At 36.7% G+C, this 22,034-nt stretch overlaps 1 protein-coding gene and 2 long non-coding RNA genes across 3 annotated transcripts; all 3 read left to right on the forward strand.

Moving 5' to 3' along the window:
* The first annotated feature begins 1,939 nt into the window (after positions 1-1,939).
* Positions 1,940-3,029, forward strand: LOC137174717 (uncharacterized). The gene is made up of 3 exons (XR_010925445.1): positions 1,940-2,014; positions 2,118-2,243; positions 2,927-3,029. It is a non-coding gene; the product is annotated as an uncharacterized lncRNA (long non-coding RNA).
* A 3,630-nt stretch (positions 3,030-6,659) lies between these two features.
* Positions 6,660-7,297, forward strand: LOC137174716 (uncharacterized). Its single transcript, XR_010925444.1, has 3 exons — positions 6,660-6,774; positions 6,967-7,098; positions 7,184-7,297. It is a non-coding gene; the product is annotated as an uncharacterized lncRNA (long non-coding RNA).
* Positions 7,298-7,441: 144 nt separating this feature from the next.
* On the forward strand, positions 7,442-14,008 carry LOC137175111 (ubiquitin carboxyl-terminal hydrolase 47-like). The gene is made up of 13 exons (XM_067580807.1): positions 7,442-7,477; positions 7,562-7,602; positions 7,714-7,911; positions 8,093-8,189; positions 8,294-8,418; positions 9,800-9,873; positions 9,977-10,102; positions 10,785-10,880; positions 11,051-11,182; positions 11,268-11,393; positions 11,524-11,561; positions 11,646-11,686; positions 11,798-14,008. The coding sequence occupies exons 1-13, from the start codon at positions 7,461-7,463 to the stop codon at positions 12,892-12,894; spliced, it is 2,208 nt and encodes a 735-aa protein (XP_067436908.1). The 5' UTR covers positions 7,442-7,460; the 3' UTR covers positions 12,895-14,008.
* The last annotated feature ends 8,026 nt before the right edge of the window (positions 14,009-22,034 follow it).

The following is a 22,034-nucleotide window of genomic DNA, read 5'->3' on the forward strand; positions in this document are numbered from 1 at the left end:
GACTCTATAATGGTCTAGTTAAACTGAGGTCTTCAAATAGCTTAATTCAAGGGACTGAAACAAATTGGTGTGTGGCGTCTGAGCATCAGACAAACAGTAAACAGATGAGCTGGTAAACAAAGTCTTGTCCTGATCACAGCTGCTGGGAATATCAGGTGATTAATAATTAACATTGGCCATTAATGGGCTAATTACAAGTCACACAACCATGAGTCTTTTCCAAGAATACCACACTCAGTGACAGAAGCAACATTAGATTTCGGTCTCAACACATCTGAAATGTTTTGATATTGGAGGTGGTTGTTAAGCTGACACGTGAATGTGTTATTAATGCTTTATTTGCTTCAGTACTAATGATTACATATTCATCAAGAATTCATCTGTATCTGTCTTTTGCTATGAAAGAACTTAATGCTGCATCCCAAACCAAACTACTTGTTAGGTTGGTAGTGCTGTATAATGCTCTTTATTAACTGATGGGACAGTTAAAACTGTCAATTACGGGTAAAATATAAATAATGCACAGTAATGATGCTTTCACGGTAACAATAGATTAATTCACCAGTTTACACGATTGACGATGGTGAAAACGATTCACTGGCTACTTGACTAAACTCCCCTTAACTAACAGTTGTAAGGAAACTTGGTTAGTTTTTACAAGTTTCAATAAAAATAAGCACCTTGTTGGCTGTTTTGTTTTTGGAATAAAATCAGCACATTACTTTGTTTAGAGGCAATAATCACACGAGGAGGCTCAATCTTATAGTAACGTATAAAAATCTGAAACCGTGAACATCTCCAAAGGCGAAATATATCGTGTATTAAAACGTCAACATTGGTCATGTGCGTAATTATTAAAATTCCGAAAACCTGGAATGCAGCATTTCAGTGGGGGTGGTGCTCAGTGAAAAAGAAAGTGTTCCTTATTTTAAAGACAGACACATAGACGGCTGCGCGTTTGCTATTAAAAAATAGCAGACGGTAGTCTTACTTGTTTTCCAATTAAGCTATCTGTGGGAATTTTGTCAAAGTGTGACGGTTATTGCAGAAGAATTTAAGTTTACCCTTTCGTTGGTAAAATTGCAGAGCTCAGTTGCTCAGACGACGTTTAAATGGACAGGAAAGCTCAGCAAAGTAGCTTCATATCATATTTCTCCCGCATGTTTACCACTCCAGGTGAGAAATGCGTGCTGTTTTACCGGTTTGTATTTACAATAATGATATCAAGACAGTTCTGCAATAACATGTATTTTGATTATATTTGCTTTACAATTACAGTTACAGTTTATAATGGCTTGGTGAACCAAGGAGCTACGTCTTCCTTGAACAGTGTGCTGCAGGTGTTGTTCATGACCAAAGAGTTCAGAGAAGCTGTGGAAAGGTTTGTTACAAAACTTATATTGTAATATAATGTTGTCTTTATTTGAACTGAACTGAGGTTAGTGCTGTTCTGCACCACTCATGGTCTGTATTTACTTTCTGTAGGCACACCAGTGAAAATCCTGACACTGAGTGTTTTGAGCTTCATCTTAAAAAGTTGTTTGAGGACTTAAAGAGATACAATCCAGTTTACACCTTTAACATCACAAAGAAGCTGGGCATCAACAATGGTACAGTATATTCTTTACACCTTACATGATCAAAGTTACGGTTACTTTGGAAAACTGCATGTAGTATTACAGCCTAAAATAATATCTAGTGATTTAGATATCTGCATCTTGTGTGCAGAACACATTAACAGTTATCAGTAAATTAAGCCTCATTAATAGACAGCATATCTGATATAAGGACAGTCCCAGCTCCTAGAAAATCCAGAGTTGGTGTTTGTATTTTTCTTTTCTTTCTGATATAATTTCTTAGTTGGCCAAAATGGTCAATATGGTTATTTTGCCCTCTATGGAAATACAAACACATTTGATTTCTAATCTTCCCACCCTCAGTGTTTGAACATCGGGATGCTGCGGAGTACTTTGAGAAGATTCTGACCAGTCTGACTAGTCCTGAGGCATCACAGGTATCAACATAATATTACATCAACCAGGCATCACTGAAACTGAAGGATCTGTAAGTTTAAAAAATAAAAACAATGCTAGCAGTCTGTGTTCTTGTTCTTTAAGATATTTCAGGGACAGCTGACACACCAGAACAAATGCTCTAAGTGTGACACAGAGACTGACACTCATGGACCATTTTGGAGTCTACCTCTTGAGTTGGTCGTTTCTGACAAGAAAGGCTATAGTGTGGTAAGGACACATATTATTTAAGCTGCCATTTTTAATACATGAGTGAGCATGCGATAGGGAGGGGAATGACAGAGGGTTTGAGACATAAATCTACAGATGTGAGCATGTAAAAGATAGTCTTCCTGACTGAACTTTTGCTAGAGCTCCATGAAACTGCTTCATGGATTCAGCTTTAAAATGTTTGGAAAAACCCACAAAAATAACAAATGGATGTTTTATATTATTATATTATTGTTTTATATTATTTTATGATTCAGATTTGAATTGGATTGATGCAAAATGACTCATGTGAATGCTGGCATGAAGTGTATTTCAGCACTGTACTGAATTACAAAGTCAGAATATTTTTTATGTTTTAGTTCTTGTTGCTTGTCAACAACTTTTTCATTGTAAACTAGCAATGACACAGTTGTTGGTATTTCAGAGGAATGTGTCTTCACTGCCCTCTACTGTATGTGTTCAAACTGTCAACCATGCTGCACCCCAGTGCTCACTGATGTCACAGCAAATGTTTTGCCTTCAACTAGTGAAGAAAACACCTGCTGTGACATAATTGTTTGCAGTGAGAGAAATCTGCTTGAAAGTTTTCTCCTTGTGTATATATAGATGAGAGTGTACAAACGACCTGTTCAGTTTATTGGTTAACAAATTTCAGGGGCAAGAAACATATCTGCATTTTTCAGGTGGACGGCATTGACAAGTATTTCAGAGCGTTGGATGTCAGGGGAGCCAACCAGATGTACTGTGATCACTGTGATGCCAAATCTGATGCAACTATTGTAAGTGATGGAAAATTATGCTTTATGGTTTGTGTGAAATCAACTCTGATTTAGGGGTCGCATTATGAGTTTATATGTTAAAAAGGTCATGATGTCATGTAAAGTTTGTCACATTACGTCATCTTATAATCACTGTTTCTATTGCATCACATTTAATTTCATTTAATTACATTATTTTTGTGTTTCAATTAGAAATGTGTGATGAAGCATCATCCAGAAGTTTTGACGCTGCTGTTAAAGAGGTTTAAGTTCGACGACATTCACATGCATTATGGCAAAGTCAGATGTAGTGTGGATGTTCCCTGCACCCTACAGATACCAGAGGTATATACTGTATATTTTACAATTTTATAACATAATCTTTATATTCCTGGTCCTGATTTCTGACACTTTTTCTACTGGTTTCCAGGACGAGACATATGAACTGTATGGGTTTGTTGATCACTTTGGTGATCTGAGAGGTGAACATTACACCGCAACAATCAAGTGCCAGGATGACGAGAGATGGTATAAGTTTAATGATACCATGGTTACCGAACTGGTAAGACTGATCACCTCCACTCCAGTGTTAATGTTCCGAAAGTATCAGTAGTTCATCTTGTGCAGTTATGTGACAGATGACAAAAAAAACTATTCATCATGTAACACCTTGTTATTCTTATCATCAACAGCCTGATAACCAGCCAATACAGATGGATAACATTATGAAGTAAGTTTTCATCTATTTTTCCTCAATATACATTTTGCTGAATATGAAACAGACATTTCATTCTTGTCATGTTTTTCCTGCTAGATCCAGCAGTGCTTATCTTGTGTTTTACAGGAAAAAGACTGGTAAGATAGCAACCATTTCCATTATGCTCACTGATGTGTTGTCTGAATGATTGAAGGACATTAGTAGTTTGTCTGAATTAATTTTACCTTCATCTTTGTTTCACTTTCCAGTGAAAGTTACAGACATTTCTCAAGACATCAAGGAGGGGTCCGCCAATGGAGGCTCCCAGTCTGATACCAGTCATAGTAAAGAGCAATGTGATGTAAAGACCAGAAAGAGAAAGGAGGATGAGGAAGCAGCAGAAGATCATCATAACACTGTGGAGAAACAGGAAAATGAGGAGAAGAGACGAGTAGATGATCAGGAAGGTAAACAGGAGCAAGATTCTGTTTGTTTGAACAAACAGAGAGATGAGAAGCTGGTAAAAGATGTTAAGGTAGAAAAGAAAAGCACAGATGGAGCTGATGAAAGAGAAAAGGCATTAATTTACAATAATGATATTTAGACAGTTCTGCAATAACATGCATTTTGATGATATTTGCTTTACAGTTTATCGTGGCTTGGTGAACCAAGGAGCTACGTCTTCCTTGAACAGTGTGCTGCAGGTGTTGTTCATGACCAAAGAGTTCAGAGAAGCTGTGGAAAGGTTTGTTACAAAACTTATATTGTAATATAATGTTGTCTTTATTTGAACTGAACTGAGGTTAGTGCTGTTCTGCACCACTCATGGTCTGTATTTACTTTCTGTAGGCACACCAGTGAAAATCCTGACACTGAGTGTTTTGAGCTTCATCTTAAAAACTTGTTTGAGGACTTAAAGAGATATAATCCAGTTTACACCTTTAACATCACAAAGAAGCTGGGCATCAAGAATGGTACAGTATATTCTTTACACCTTACATGATCAAAGTTACAGTTACTTTGGAAAACTGCATGTAGTATTACAGCCTAAAATAATATCTAGTGATTTAGATATCTGCATCTTGTGTGCAGAACACATTAACAGTTATCAGTAAATTAAGCCTCATTAATAGACAGCATATCTGATATAAGGACAGTCCCAGCTCCTAGAAAATCCAGAGTTGGTGTTTGTATTTTTCTTTTCTTTCTGATATAATTTCTTAGTTGGCCAAAATGGTCAATATGGTTATTTTGCCCTCTATGGAAATACAAACACATTTGATTTCTAATCTTCCCACCCTCAGTGTTTGAACATCGGGATGCTGCGGAGTACTTTGAGAAGATTCTGACCAGTCTGACTAGTCCTGAGGCATCACAGGTATCAACATAATATTACATCAACCAGGCATCACTGAAACTGAAGAATCTGTAAGTTTAAAAAATAAAAACAATGCTAGCAGTCTGTGTTCTTGTTCTTTAAGATATTTCAGGGACAGCTGACACACCAGAACAAATGCTCTAAGTGTGACACAGAGACTGACACTCATGGACCATTTTGGAGTCAACCTCTTGAGTTGGTCGTTTCTGACAAGAAAGGCTATAGTGTGGTAAGGACACATATCTTTTAAGCTGCCATTTTTAATATATTAAATATTTGCCAGGACAAATGATTTAGACTAAATATACTATATCCAGACTAGATACAGGTCAGCACACATTTGGTAAGAGCTCTCATCCGTTGAGTGAAACACCATTCACATGAGCTTTTGTGATATTTCAAATAATGAGAAACATTTTATATATTGAGTGAAACTTGCAGTATATGTTGATGTAACACATGGATTGATGTAGAGTTTGTGAAAAAATGTGTAAATGCTGTCAACCCAAAAAAGTTCAGTCAGGAGAGACAAGTGAATGAAGCAAAAAGAATATTTATCATACAGATGATGTTGATGATTAAATGTTGTCAAAAGTCTTTGGCACTTAGACTCTACAGGGAGATTTTGTAATCAAGGGACATCAGTCCCGAGCAGCAGCAAGATAAATCCCCCCATTGAGACCAGACACTGGTGGTGGCTGATGAATTCTGCCGAGGTTGATGAAGTGATGAAGTGATGAATCTGCAAAGACTGGGAGGTGATGGGGAGGTGGTGGTACATGCAAAACGGCACCATTAAAGCATTGAGGCAGAGAGGGAGAAAACATTTGAAAAGACAGCCGCAATATGATAGGCTGACAATGAAGGTGTGTCACCGTGCTATTGGTTAGATGTGACAAGCTGATGTGAACAGCTGACGTCTCAATTGACATTTCAGGCAATGACAGTGAGGAAATTATGAGTAAGCATGCGATAGGGAGGGGAATGACAGAGGGTTTGAGACATAAAACTACAGATGTGAGCATGTAAAAGATAGTCTTCCTGACTGAACTTTTTCTAGAGCTCCATGAAACTGCTTCATGGATTCAGCTTTAAAGTGTTTGGAAAAACCCACAAAAATAACAAATGGATGTTTTATATTATTATATTATTGTTTTATATTATTTTATGATTCAGATTTGAATTGGATTGATGCAAAATGGCTCATGTGAATGCTGGCATGAAGTGTATTTCAGCACTGTACTGAATTACAAAGTCAGAATAATTTTTATGTTTTAGTTCTTGTTGCTTGTCAACAACTTTTTCATTGTAAACTAGCAATGACACAGTTGTTGATATTTCAGAGGAATGTTTCTTCACTGCCCTCTACTGTATGTGTTCAAACTGTCAACCATGCTGCACCCCAGTGCTCACTGATGTCACAGCAAATGTTTTGCCTTCAACTAGTGAAGAAAACACCTGCTGTGACATAATTGTTTGCAGTGAGAGAAATCTGCTTGAAAGTTTTCTCCTTGTGTATATATAGATGAGAGTGTACAAACAACCTGTTCAGTTTATTGGTTAACAAATTTCAGGGGCAAGAAACATATCTGCATTTTTCAGGTGGACGGCATTGACAAGTATTTCAGAGGGTTGGATGTCAGTGGAGCCAACCAGATGTACTGTGATCACTGTGATGCCAAATCTGATGCAACTATTGTAAGTGATGGAAAATTATGCTTTATGGTTTGTGTGAAATCAACTCTGATTTAGGGGTCGCATTATGAGTTTATTTGTTAAAAAGGTCATGATGTCATGTAAAGTTTGTCACATTACGTCATCTTATAATCACTATTTCTATTGCATCACATTTAATTTCATTTAATTTCATTGTTTTTGTGTTTCAATTAGAAATGTGTGATGAAGCATCATCCAGAAGTTTTGACGCTGCTGTTAAAGAGGTTTAAGTTTGACAACTTTTACAAGAATTACGTCAAAGTCAGATGTAGTGTGGATGTTCCCTGCACCCTACAGATACCAGAGGTATATACTGTATATTTTACAATTTTATAACATAATCTTTATATTCCTGGTCCTGATTTCTGACACTTTTTCTACTGGTTTCCAGGACGAGACATATGAACTGTATGGGTTTGTTGATCACTTTGGTGATCTGAGAGGTGGACATTACACCGCAACAATCAAGGATGACGAGAGATGGTATAACTTTAATGATACCATGGTTACCAGACTGGTAAGACCGATCACCTCCACTCCAGTGTTATTGTTCCCAAAGTATCAGTAGTTCATCTTGTGCAGTTATGTGACAGATGACAAAAAAAACTATTCATCATGTAACACCTTGTTATTCTTATCATCAACAGCCTGATAACCAGCCAATACAGATGGATAACATTATGAAGTAAGTTTTCATCTATTTTTCCTCAATATACATTTTGCTGAATATGAAACAGACATTTCATTCTTGTCATGTTTTTCCTGCTAGATCCAGCAGTGCTTATCTTGTGTTTTACAGGAAAAAGACTGGTAAGATAGCAACCATTTCCATTATGCTCACTGATGTGTTGTCTGAATGATTGAAGGACATTAGTAGTTTGTCTGAATTAATTTTACCTTCATCTTTGTTTCACTTTCCAGTGAAAGTTACAGACATTTCTCAAGACATCAAGGAGGGGTCCGCCAATGGAGGCTCCCAGTCTGATACCAGTCATAGTAAAGAGCAATGTGATGTAAAGACCAGAAAGAGAAAGGAGGATGAGGAAGCAGCAGAAGAGCATCATAACACTGTGGAGAAACAGGAAAATAAAAAGATGAGACGAGTAGATGATCAGGAAGGTAAACAGGAGCAAGATTCTGTTTGTTTAGACAGACAGAGAAATGAGAAGCTGGTAAAAGATGTTAAGGTAGAAAAGAAAAGCACAGATGGAGCTGATGAAAGAGAAAAAGCATTAATTTACAATAATGATAATTAGACAGTTCTGCAATAACATGCATTTTGATGATATTTGCTTTACAGTTTATCGTGGCTTGATGAACCAAGGAGCTACGTGTTACTTGAACAGTGTGCTGCAGGTGTTGTTCATGACCAAAGAGTTCAGAGAAGCTGTGGAAAGGTTTGTTACAAAACTTATATTGTAATATAATGTTGTCTTTATTTGAACTGAACTGAGGTTAGTGCTGTTCTGCACCACTCATGGTCTGTATTTACTTTCTGTAGGCACACCAGTGAAAATCCTGACACTGAGTGTTTTGAGCTTTATCTTAAAAACTTGTTTGAAGACTTAAAGAGATGTAATCCAGTTTACACCTTTAACATCACAAAGAAGCTGGGCATCAAGAATGGTACAGTATATTCTTTACACCTTACATGACCAAAGATACTCTTACTTTGGGAAACTGCATGTTGTATTGCAGCCTAAAATAATATCTAGTGATTTAGATATCTGCATCTTGTGTGCAGAACACTTTAACAGGCATCAACAAATTAAAGCTATAATATGTAATTATTCCGCATTAAAATGTCTAAAAACAACTAGACATATGTTATATATGTTGTTGAGTTGTGTACTTACATTATCCCAAATGTTTCCAACAATTTTCAAATCCAGAGAAATCTGTAATCTTAATCAAAGAAACGGACCGTTTCATTTGGTCGCATATCAACGACGTCATACCCCTCTACCAAAGAGTATAGTGCACAAGATTCCTGCGTCGGCGCTGTGTTTGTCCGCTACAATGGTGTCTACCAAAGAGTAACTTACACACATACAAGATAATACATTGGCGTTGTGGTTGTTTGACAGAAACTGTTATAAATTGACTTTTATTCAGTTTTAAACCACATTATTTTCTTGATAAATTTTTCATCATTTTTAACTATATATTTTAGCCGGATAAAGGATTTTAGTCATTGGACGTCTGGATCTTAAGTTATCAGAGAAATAAACTGGGCAAACGTTAGCAGTAGTTAAACTAACAGCTCCCCAGGAAGTCCGGTGGTCACCAAATACCGTCAGAAAAACACTGATTTTTTTAGGTGAAACAGCTTTAATTAGATTTTTAACGATTTTAATCTGTGTGTATGTTTGTTTTTGGAGAGGAGGAAACCTCTGTGGATAATTCGGCTCCCGGGAGAAACCAGCCGAACGTCTGGATCTAAAGTTATAAGAGAAATAAACAGAGCATATGTTAGCAGCAGCTCGGCTAACAGCCCGTACCGGATGTCCAGTGCTCGCCAAACATTGGCGGAGAAACACTGATTTTTTAGGTGAAACAGCTTTATTCAGTGTTTTTACCTGTAATCTCCGGTTCCGTTTGTTTTGGAGAGGAGGAGACGTCTGCGGGTAATTCGGCTCCCGGTAAAAACATCCCAAACGATTAATACTGGAGCAATTCTATACCGGTGAAGCTGGTTGTTTAACAACGAAGACAACAACTCCCATGATCCCTTGCTACTTCACACTGTCATCACGCTCCATCTTTTGTTATTGTTTTGATTGAGAGACCCCTAGCGGCTGAAATTACATATTGTGCGTTTAAGCCTCATTAATAGACAGCATATCTGATATAAGGACAGTCCCAGCTCCTAGAAAATCCAGAGTTGGTGTTTGTATTTTTCTTTTCTTTCTGCTATAATTTCTTAGTTGGCCAAAATGGTCAATATGGTTATTTTGCCCTCTATAGAAAGAAAAACACATTTGATTTCTAATCTTCCCACCCTCAGTGTTTGAACATCGGGATGCTGCGGAGTACTTTGAGAAGATTCTGACCAGTCTGACTAGTCCTGAGGCATCACAGGTATCAACATAATATTACATCAACCAGGCATCACTGAAACTGAAGGATCTGTAAGTTTAAAAAATAAAACTAATGCTAGCAGTCTGTGTTCTTGTTCTTTAAGATATTTCAGGGACAGCTGACACACCAGAACAAATGCTCTAAGTGTGACACAGAGACTGACACTCATGGACCATTTTGGAGTCTACCTCTTGAGTTGGTCATTTCTGACAAGAAAGGCTATAGTGTGGTAAGGACACATATCTTTTAAGCTGCCATTTTTAATACATGAGTGAGCATGCGATAGGGAGGGGAATGACAGAGGTTTGAGACATAAAACTACAGATGTGAGCATGCAAAAGATAGTCTTCCTGACTGAACTTTTGCTAGAGCTCCATGATACTGCTTCATGGATTCAGCTTTAAAATGTTTGGAAAAACCCACAAAAATAACAAATGGATGTTTTATATTATTATATTATTGTTTTATATTATTTTATGATTCAGATTTGAATTGGATTGATGCAAAATGACTCATGTGAATGCTGGCATGAAGTGTATTTCAGCACTGTACTGAATTACAAAGTCAGAATATTTTTTATGTTTTAGTTCTTGTTGCTTGTCAACAACTTTTTCATTGTAAACTAGCAATGACACAGTTGTTGGTATTTCAGAGGAATGTGTCTTCACTGCCCTCCACTGTATGTGTTCAAACTGTCAACCATGCTGCACCCCAGTGCTCACTGATGTCACAGCAAATGTTTTGCCTTCAACTAGTGAAGAAAACACCTGCTGTGACATAATTGTTTGCAGTGAGAGAAATCTGCTTGAAAGTTTTCTCCTTGTGTATATATAGATGAGAGTGTACAAACAACCTGTTCAGTTTATTGGTTAACAAATTTCAGGAGCAAGAAACATATCTGCATTTTTCAGGTGGACGGCATTGACAAGTATTTCAGAGTGTTGGATGTCAGTGGAGCCAACCAGATGTACTGTGATCACTGTGATGCCAAATCTGATGCAACTATTGTAAGTGATGTGTGAAATCAACTCTGATTTAGGGGTCGCATTATGAGTTTATTTGTTAAAAAGGTCATGATGTCATGTAAAGTTTGTCACATTACGTCATCTTATAATCACTGTTTCTATTGCATCACATTTAATTTCATTTAATTTCATTGTTTTTGTGTTTCAATTAGAAATGTGTGATGAAGCATCATCCAGAAGTTTTGACGCTGCTGTTAAAGAGGTTTAAGTTTGACAACTTTTACAAGAATTACGTCAAAGTCAGATGTAGTGTGGATGTTCCCTGCACCCTACAGATACCAGAGGTATATACTGTATATTTTACAATTTTATAACATAATCTTTATATTCCTGGTCCTGATTTCTGACACTTTTTCTACTGGTTTCCAGGACGAGACATATGAACTGTATGGGTTTGTTGATCACTTTGGTGATCTGAGAGGTGGACATTACACCGCAACAATCAAGGATGACGAGAGATGGTATAAGTTTGATGATACCATAGTTACCAGACTGGTAAGACTGATCACCTCCACTCCAGTGTTATTGTTCCCAAAGTATCAGTAGTTCATCTTGTGCAGTTATGTGACAGATGACAAAAAAAACTATTCATCATGTAACACCTTGTTATTCTTATCATCAACAGCCTGATAACCAGCCAATACAGATGGATAACATTATGAAGTAAGTTTTCATCTATTTTTCCTCAACATACATTTTGCTGAATATGAAACAGACATTTCATTCTTGTCATGTTTTTCCTGCTAGATCCAGCAGTGCCTATCTTGTGTTTTACAGGAAAAAGACTGGTAAGATAGCAACCATTTCCATTATGCTCACTGATGTGTTGTCTGAATGATTGTAGGACATTAGTAGTTTGTCTGAATTAATTTTACCTTCATCTTTGTTTCACTTTCCAGTGAAAGTTACAGACATTTCTCAAGACATCAAGGAGGGGTCCGCCAATGGAGGCTCCCAGTCTGATACCAGTCATACCAGAAAGAGGATAAAGGATGAGGAAGCAGCAGGAGGGGATTGTTACACTGTGGACAAACAGGAAAATGAGGAGAAGAAACGAGTAGATGATCAGGAAGGTAAACAGGAGCAAGATTCTGTTTGTTTAGACAGACAGAGAGATGAGAAGCTGGTAAAAGATGTTAAGGTAGAAAAGAAAAGCACAACTGGAGCTGATGAAAGAGAAAAGGCATCAGTGAATCAAAAGCTCAAAATATATGACCTTGTTAATGGTAATGGGAACATGTCAAAGAATCAGGGAATCAGTAACACTTCACCTACCAGACATGAGCAATGGAGAGAGGAGAAGAGGGATGTTAAGGAAGACAAGAAACAAATGACAAGAGAGTATAAATATGCACAAGTGGGAGACACATCCATGACACACCAGGACAGTAGAAAATTAGGTGATGTTAGAGAGGAACAGAGATCAAGACGAAATTCTCTCGTGGAGAATAGAACAGCTAATGACTTTAGACAGAACAAACCAAATGATGAGCAGGAGGGCAAACAGGAAATCAGTGGCAAGTTAAATGTTTCTTCAAGATATTTGGTGGAGAAAGAGGGAGAGAAGTCGGATGGTAAGGGAAATAGACAGCGAAAGATAGGAGACAATGAATGTGCACAAAGGAGAGGAACATCAGGGAGTCACGGTAGTGAGGGTGTGGAGGACAAACCACAGGAGCAACTGGAAAAGGATATTGGACACAAAGATGTTGGTGTTGAGACAAGGATCAAGGTGGCAGAAAATGTGATGGAGGGTGGAGGCCGTCCAAACGAAGTTCAAACAACTCATAGTAGTATTCAAAATAGCAACATAAATACGAAAACAGAAACCTTTGGGCTTAACTTGAGAAGACAGTTAAGTGATGATAAAAGTAAAGATATAAAAAAATTTGATCCAAATGAAGATGAACTGAACACTTTGTCAGAGGGTTTTGGCAATTTAAAGCTAAATGATTCAGTTCTACCAGGAGGTAGAAGAGGAAAATTAGACAAATAGTGCAATTGAGTCAAATGCTGGAAAAATGGCAAAAGAGTAAAAATCTCAATGTCCCACTGAAGCAACACAGAAAAGAAGAAAAGAAGCAGAACAAAACTTCTGGGTGTTTTTGTACTTTAAGAAGAAAACAGAAAAATGCAGACTAGATTTCAGAGTTGCAATAAGATAAAATACATTTTTTTAATGAGGATAAGAGAGGTTATTTTACAACACTGCATGTGATCATGGTGATCCACAAGATTGATGTTTTTATTTATTGATTGATGCTTTATTTTTCTCTGTACTTGCCAGAGATCAGTTAGCAATCAGGCAGTGTGGACAGTACTGTGATATATTTTCCCTTTGACTTTTTTGTTGATGTATTTTGAGTGTCTGTTTTCTTTGTTCAGTGTGGTTCAGTCTTTGTAATAGATCACCTTTGCTGGTTTTTGATCATATAAAATGCATCACTTCCTGTTTTCCACAGGAGCAGCAAATGTAAAAGGTTTAATGAGTTACTTTTAGTTAAAATGTTCATAAATATATGAATAGATGGCACAGAATGCAATGTGTAATATGATTTCAGTCAAGAGATTGTTTATAAAGGAAATGACATTCTCAATGAAAATCTTTGTATTTTTACATTTTATGTTTTCTTATTTTACTGTGTTAAATTAACTCTCTTAAAATAGGCATTTTGGTCTCATTGTTTATCAGCAAAGCAAACTACACTTGTAAATTAATACTTCCCACATATTAATTTCATGTAAGAGGCTTTAGATTTTATGTTTATCACTTAAAATAAATAGATAAATAAAAAAACAAATCACAAATTAGCCTCAGGGGACTTTACAATCTGTACAGCAATATAACATCCTCGATCCTCAGACCCTGTAATGTAAATGTTCGTATAAATATTTCATTTTTTACTTTTTATGTGTTTTGTCATTTTACTGTTATGTACTGAATTATAGTAACTCTCCTTTTGGTGTCAGTATTGTTAAATAGAAAAGCATAATTGTAAACCATTACTGCCCACAGAATAAGATGCTTTGAATTTAATGTTTATCACTTTGAACCAAACTATTGTGTTGTCATTAAATTTCTGTGTCATTTGTAGATTCTGGTGGTGATTTTAAAAATAAAAAACACACATTATGTAAAATTAAAAAAAAAGAAAGAAAACAAAATAAATCATTGTTTTGTGGAAGGTCACAGATTATTTCCTTATTGTATCCTTAAATCCTTAACTCTTAATTCCTACGTGTGAGGCATGTTGTGTCTACTGATAGCGCTACAATTTACCGATGTCCCTTAAATGCCTCACAGGCAGGCTATCAGTAGACGCTATAATTTAACGATGCTCCCTAAACACCTCACATGCACATTATCTGGAGACTACAGTTTTGAGTTGAGCTGAAGTTGATTGGATTTATGTCTGAACGTGCCTGAGACATTCAGCACTAAGTCTCGAATGTACATGCCAAGTTTCATTCACAGTACACTATTTAATAGTAGAGCTTAAGTCTCTTAAACGTTTTCAAATCATTAACACTATGGATGTAATCCCACCTCTACTTCCAACCACAGTGTGGGTTGCAATGGCAGAGTAGCGCTGTCCGTATTTCTGTTCGTTGACTCCACGGGCAGAAGAAGAAGAAAATTAACGTTATTTATTAGGTATTTTTATATATTTCTCGAGAACTGCTCATCGACATTGCACTTTCGACATTGCACTTTCTCCTTTCCCCAGCAATCCATCTGCCAGATATGAAGTAGATCGGATGAAAGGCTCTCGAGATATGCGAAGGATAAACCCACATATATACATACATACAGACAGACAGAGATTCCTTGCTTTACATAGAAGGAAGAGAGACAGAGATATAGAGAGAGGATAAGAGAAAAGAGAGGGTGAGTGAGCTGAGAGCACGAGCGAGCCACAGAAAGACAGACTGGAAAGCTTTCTCTGAGAGAAAGAATGACTGAAATATAACTTATTTTCTGATTGTTTCATGACCCTGGGAAGGAAACATCCTTGTCTCATGATGTCATTGTCATTGTCTCATCATTTGTCTTAATCTTTCTATACAAGTTTATTTTGTTAAAGGTTGTGGCCTATTCTTTTGATGTGTGTGTCAGGGCACCATTGAAAATAAATTGGGTTAAATAAAAGTTTGAATGAATTTTGAAACTACGGAGCCCCTAAAGTCTCAAAAGGTGGTATTTTTTTATCTTGTTGTTGTTATCTTGTGTTGTAATTATCTTGTGATAACAAGATAATTATCTTGAGGGAACAGGTTAATATCTGTACAGTAAAGGCATCCAAACCTAACAGGGGATTAATGGGTCAACAAAAAATGGCTACCCCAACCAAGGCATTGTAGTTCAAATGGTCCAACACTTACCTGATTTAAAGCACTTCGACTAAAACAGGCAAAACAAAGTTAGGTAAGTAAAACCAAAACAGAGGACAAGTGCTGCACCTCCACCCCAAACCCCACTAAACAATTGCTACCCCAAATCCTGAATTCAGGGAAGAAAATAATATGCAATTTCATGTATGAAACCCCTCCACATTGGCAACAACAGGCAGCCATCAAGGCATACACACATGCCATGTGGATACCACAACATATGCAAGATTTTAAACATGACAGGCCAACAACAATCCTACAAAAAGCGAAAATTGACAAAAATTTACAAAGGATTAGGTTTACCAGAGAAAAAGCCCTCATTTGTCACACTCAAGCTAGACTCAAAAAGTTTGGACAAGCCCCCATTTGTCATGAACTGGCTCAGAGTCAGTGACAAAGGAGGGAATCACACATGAATAAAGCTTTTAAAAATGAGATTTATTGTTAACTTAATATAGAATATAATAATGTTAGTCAGCTAAATCAGTCATGAATGCAATGTATGGATGAGTGAAGTGTGTGATGCGTGCAAGCAAAACAAAACCAAAGTCTAACCCATCTGGCTGGTGAAGGCCTGGAAGGAAGAGAGAGAGAAAGAGGTTAACAAGAGGACACGTAAATTGGCTGGAGGCCTAAACTACCCAGGTGCAGGTAGTTCCCTGACCCACGCTGCTGTCTGAATATGGAATCCAGCAGCAGTCCAACATTCATATGGTGATAAAGGTTCCTGGAGGACTGGCAGCTTGATGCAGACAGAGAGACCGTCACCATCTTCAACTCCTAGTGATTTTCTACCTCTGTGTTCTGCTGCTGCTTTATGTATTGGAGATACAAAGATTTTACTGTATATGCTATTTTATCACAACATTCCTGCAAAAAAATCATATTGCTAATCTAATCAGTGGCAGCTGAGCAACCTACAAAAAGGCCCTTCCTCCAACTCCTCACCCTCTCTCTCTCAGCCAGCAGACTCTGCAGATGTAGTCTCCTCCACACTACATTATTTCTTCTTTGTTTTCTTTTGATGTGTATTTAATAAACTGACTTTTGTTTTATTCAGTTCCCCATTGTTCATGTTACTTCCCCGAGGTCATAACATTGCCTCTAAAATGTTTGCTGTTTTCTGATAAATGAAGCACAGTAAGCTGTAATTTAGAGCATCAGGTTCTTTGATTGTTATACAGTGTCCATTATGGCTCCCTGAAAGGGTTTTAGCAACCTACAACAATTCCTAAAACTGTCATATCTCTTTAATTTGCATCACACTATAGAAAGTTGGATAATTACATTCTACATCAGCAATATACAAATCTTTCAAGGGAATTTAGCATGAACCCATTTGTTCAAATTATAAAAAATAAAAAAAAATCACTGCACGTCCAGTGTGCCAATAAAGATTTTGTGATATGCAAAGAACTCTTAAGCTCTGGATATGGTAAACACTTCAATATATGATACACAAATAGGCCATTTGCAGCTTCGTATACCAGTTTCCAGCCGTACATATTTATGTTTTCCTGAAAAAAGCTCCTACATCTAATATGTTACCATTTATCTTGTGTTATACAAAACTTATTTTAGTTGCTGAACTATAACAGAGAAGCTTGTGCTTCATTTTACAACTAGATCAATATAGAGCTATTTGTGCTACATGACACATGTAGGTCTATTAGGCTATGTGGTTCTCCGGATCTATTATCTACATCCGTCTTTATGCATACGTTGAAACATTAGGCTTTAATACAGGCTTTTGCATTTGTTTTTTCTCACTAATAATATTCGATTTCCATGTTAGTCACGTGAGCCGTCTGTAAACAAAAGCAATATTTCCGACACACTCTGAATGCAGCCTTCCAGCAGGCGTTTGCGCAAGCGAAAGAGAAAGCATTAAGAGGGATATATTTCGCAGGAGATAGAAATGGTATCCATCGACAATAAACAGAGAAAAAAAACGTATTCGTTCCCAAAACAACTGAGTGTCAACTGCAAATACTTTGCACCGAGGTAAAAGAGGACTGATATCCAAAAGGAATCAAAATGAATACATTGGTGGAAAATGATCGACGGTTTCTCAACCATGGTTTTACCTCTCCAGGTAAGATATACAATATGTGCTGTTGCGTGTTTTTAATTCATAGTAATGGCATGAAGACCGTTCTGCAGTTCACATGTATTAATGTTCTCCCAGCGGCTGATATTAAGTACTATGGCTTGATGAACCAAGGAGCTACGTGTTACTTGAACAGTGTGCTGCAGGTGTTGTTCATGACCAAAGAGTTCAAAGAAGCTGTGGAAAGGTTTGTTACAAAACTTATATTTCAATATAATGTTGTCTTTATTTGAACTGAACTGAGGTTAGTGCTGTTCTGCACCACTCATGGTCTGTATTTACTTTCTGTAGGCACACCAGTGAAAATCCTGACACTGAGTGTTTTGAGCTTCATCTTAAAAACTTGTTTGAAGACTTAAAGAGATGTAATCCAGTAAACACCTTTAACATCACAAAGAAGCTGGGCATCAAGAATGGTACAGTGCATTATTTACACCTTACATGACCAAAGTTACAGTTACTTTGGGTAATTACATGTAGTAGTACAGCCTAAAATAATATCTAGTGATTTAGATATCTGCATCTTGTGTGCAGAACACTTTAACAGTTATCAGTAAATTAAGTCTCATTAATGGACAGCATATCTGATATACGGACAGTCCCGAATCCTAGAAAATCCAGAGTTGGTGTTTGTATTTTTTCACAAAGACGCTGGGTATACAGTAAATTGGCACATGGAACAACAAAGTCTTTGAATAGGCTACGTGTCAGAGGACCAAAACTTAATTGGTGGAAACTTTCTCAATTTAAATTTAGGTTACATGAAGTGTAATATCTTGTGATTTAGATCTGCATTGTGTGCACAAAAAGTTTTAACATACAGTAAATTAAGCAAAATAGATTTTCTGGTGTTAGGAGATATCCCCTGTAGTAGTACAGAGTTTGTGTTTTTATTTTTTCTTTAGTTATAAGGGATACCAAAATTTAATAGCTGAAGAAATAAACACTGATTTGTAATCTTTCTACCCTCAGTGTTTGAACAACGTGATGCTGCTGAATACTTTGAGAAGATATTAAGTCTGATGAGTTCTAAGGCAATGCAGGTAAATTCATCATTAATTTCAAATCAAATAGACATGGCCTCAAGGAAAATTATCTGTAGCTGAAATTAAATGTAACAATTTAATATCAATTTCTGTTTTTAAAAAAATATATCAATCTCTGCATTTTTGTACTTTCAGATTTTCCATGGCGAGTTGACACACAAGAACAAATGCTCTGAATGTCGTACAGAGACAAACACTGATGGTCCATTTTGGCATCTTCCTCTTGCATTGGTGGATTCCTCCAGTGAAGACTATAGTGTGGTAAGAATCTGAAAATGTAAAGGCAAGCATCAGAAAGAAGATCCACACACTGTACTAATAGTTCCCAGCAATTTTAATTGAGCAACATTTCTATCTAACAGAGATTTTCGTCAGGCATTGTCAAATCACAAAGCACAACAAGCAATATATAGACACAAACATAACTATCACTCAGGTGACTGTGATCTGCATGATTGAGAGTCAATCTACTCTCAAGCTGGACCAATCAGAGCAGAGCTGGACAACACTGTCGGATACTCCCACATGAGGGACAGAGCACGCCTCTATGAAAAGGCCAAAAACAACTGGAAACATCAAGATCAGTATTATACAGGCACATACTAAATACACACATCAGAATTTGAGTCAAACATATATCATAAATCACATTAATCGTCCAGAAAAAAATAATTATCATGAAAACTACTAGAAAAATACATAGAAAAAGATAAAAAGTTTTTCAGGAATAGAGACAAGTTCAGCCGAACAACTGGACAGCGTTAGTATGTATGCTACTTGTATGCTCTGAAATACTAGTCTTGAGACAGCGTGTTGTTTCTCTTATGTAAGCCAAGCCACAGGGGCATTTCCAAATGTCCCTGTGGCTGTGCATTTCAACTCATTCAAACACAGCCTGCCCACACTGAGATACACTGAGGCTACAGTCAAATAGTTTTTTTTTCTTATGAAGATTACTAACTGAGTTAAATGAAGTATGCAGTAAATGAAGTATCTAAGTGGCAGCCATGATAAGAGGTATGCCTGTGTAATATTGATCTTGATGTTTCCAGTTGTTTTTGCCCTTTTCATAGAGGCGTGCTCTGTCCCCAATGTGGGAGTATCCAACAGTGTTGACCAGCTCTGCCCTGATTGGTCCAACTTGAGAGTAGATTGACTCTCAGTCATGCAGATCTATATATTGCTTGTTGTGCTTTGTGATTTGACTTTTCCTGACAAAGATCTCTGTTAGATCAAAACATTTTCAATATTTTTTGAATAACATTGCTGGAAGCTGTTAGTACAGTGTGCAGATCTTTTGTCTGATTCTTGCCTTTAGTTTGATTTTTGACCCAACACCTGTAAAAGTTTTTGGATGTGCATACTCTACACCCTGTTTGTCTAAGGATCTGACAACCTGAACATTTTGAAACATTTTTCTTTTACCAGGACACATTCAGTACACTAAATGTGCCATTTGCAGACTAGATATTCAATTTGTTAAGTCAGTTGAATGAAACATTTGTGATATATCAAAAACTGGGAAATATTGTTATATATTATATGTTTTTGGGGTGTGTCACAGTCCACAATTTCAGCTAGTTATACTTAAGATGAAGCTTAAGTCATCCACCAACAGACTTCATTATATAATGATATTTGAACAGACAGTCTTACAGGTTTTGGCAACACCCACAATGATGCAACATGAGATGTTTCAGTGCAGACCTGATGAGATTTGAATAAAATCAATGCTAAATGTCTTGTATGAAAATGGCATTGAATCATACAGATTGGAAAGATTCTTTATTTAGATCCCCAATAGCCTCCTCAAAGTTGTTGTTAGTCTTGGGGTCCACAGAGAAATGCTGCTGCACTGCCCTCTAATGCATGTGTTGAAACCTTTGATGACACAGGATGACACAGCTGAATGGTCAATGAGGTCACAGCAGGTGTCTTAATTTGAGTGATGAAAGAGATGAAAACCTGTAATGATGCCGTTTAAGGTTCATTATAAAATTCTACTTAATAAACTAGTCTTTAGGTCAAGATGATGTTGCACTCAATTTGTAGCACGCTTACCTTACAGGGAAAACTCAGACTGTTGTTGGTGATGGTGTTGAGTCAAGATTTCTTGCAATCAATAATGGGGTGCCACAGGGGTCTGGTCTAGGTCATTTACTATTTACATTATGTAAGCACTATTTATATGGCCCTGGCTCTACTCCAACCTCCTAACTCATCTTTAGTCTGCCTCTGACGCATGCCAGACATCCTTTTTTAATCGTCACTTCTTTTTAATACATGTAAGACCAAGTACAGTGATATTCAATATCTACAACCAAAATTAAAGTAGTCTGTTAAATTAAATAAATGGAATTACATTTAAAAGAAACAGTGGGGTCCCTTATGACCAATACAAAACAGGTAACAGTAGGAAATACCCAAAATAATAAACATAAACAATCTTTTAAATATCAGTTGACCTCTGACACACTCATAAAGCTGTTTAGGACATCTGTGCAGAGGCCAATTTCAAACGCAAATGACATCAGTGTATTTTTCAGGTGGATGGCATTGAGAAGTTTTTTAGCACCTCAGAGGTCAGCGGAGAAAACCAGATGTATTGTGAAAAGTGTGATGACAAAGCTGATGCTACTTTTGTGAGTATCTAATTTGTGTATATTAACTCTATAGTTGTGCAATGATAACATTAAGAGTTTATGATGTTTTAAGGGAATTATAACGACATAACAACTAATGTTGGGGACCGGTGTTTTTCTTTCAGAAATCTTTAATGACACATCATCCAGACGTTTTGATGCTGCAGTTGAAAAGGTTCGAGTTTGACTACCGTTACATGGCATATGTTAAAATCAACCACTTTGTGAATATTCCCTTCACCTTGCAGATACCAGAGGTATGCTGAATATTTTACTATTTTATTTCAATTTAATTCAATTCAAAGGGCCTTATTAGCATGAAAGTTTCAAGAACAATGTTACCAAAACATCTAAGTACAATTTGTCCAAATATTTGGACAGTACACAATAACAGTAATATGAACATAAACACAACATTAAGATTGATATATATGAATCATATGTGTATACAGTATATCCTATGCATGTATTTGTGTGTGTGCGTGTGTGTGTACATTTAGAGAAGGATGAATGGGCATCACATTGCATTTCTTTTTAAATTCTGATCCTAATGTCTAATTTTTTTCCACTGCTGATCAGAATCAGATATATGAACTGTATGCAGTTGTAGATCATTTTGGAGATCTGAGAAGTGGACATTACACTGCAACAATCAAGTCTGATGATAATGACATATGGTATAAATTTGATGATGCCAGAGTGTCAAGGGTAAGAATGATAACTTCAACTATAGTATTGTGGAAAAATGTTCCAAATTTACTTTATATGATAATTATTTAATCATCTAAATACTCGGTTATTCTTTTCATCAATAGCTTGATTACCAGCCATTCCAGGTGGATAACGCTGAGAGGTAAGTGTCCATCTGTCTTTTCTTTCCCACCGTACAGTTTGCTGATATGAAAATAACTTTACTTTCTTTCTATATTTTTTCCTCTAGATCCCA

This window comes from Thunnus thynnus, chromosome 22 (genome assembly GCF_963924715.1).
Source record: "Thunnus thynnus chromosome 22, fThuThy2.1, whole genome shotgun sequence".
In the NCBI taxonomy this organism is placed as follows: Eukaryota; Metazoa; Chordata; class Actinopteri; order Scombriformes; family Scombridae; genus Thunnus; species Thunnus thynnus.

Coding starts and splice junctions, on each gene's coding strand:
- LOC137175111 (XM_067580807.1), top strand. Junction 8,419..9,799: donor GAAGCTGGGCATCAAGAATG/GTACAGTATATT, acceptor TCCCACCCTCAG/TGTTTGAACATCGGGATGCT. Junction 11,687..11,797: donor GTTTTACAGGAAAAAGACTG/GTAAGATAGCAA, acceptor TTCACTTTCCAG/TGAAAGTTACAGACATTTCT.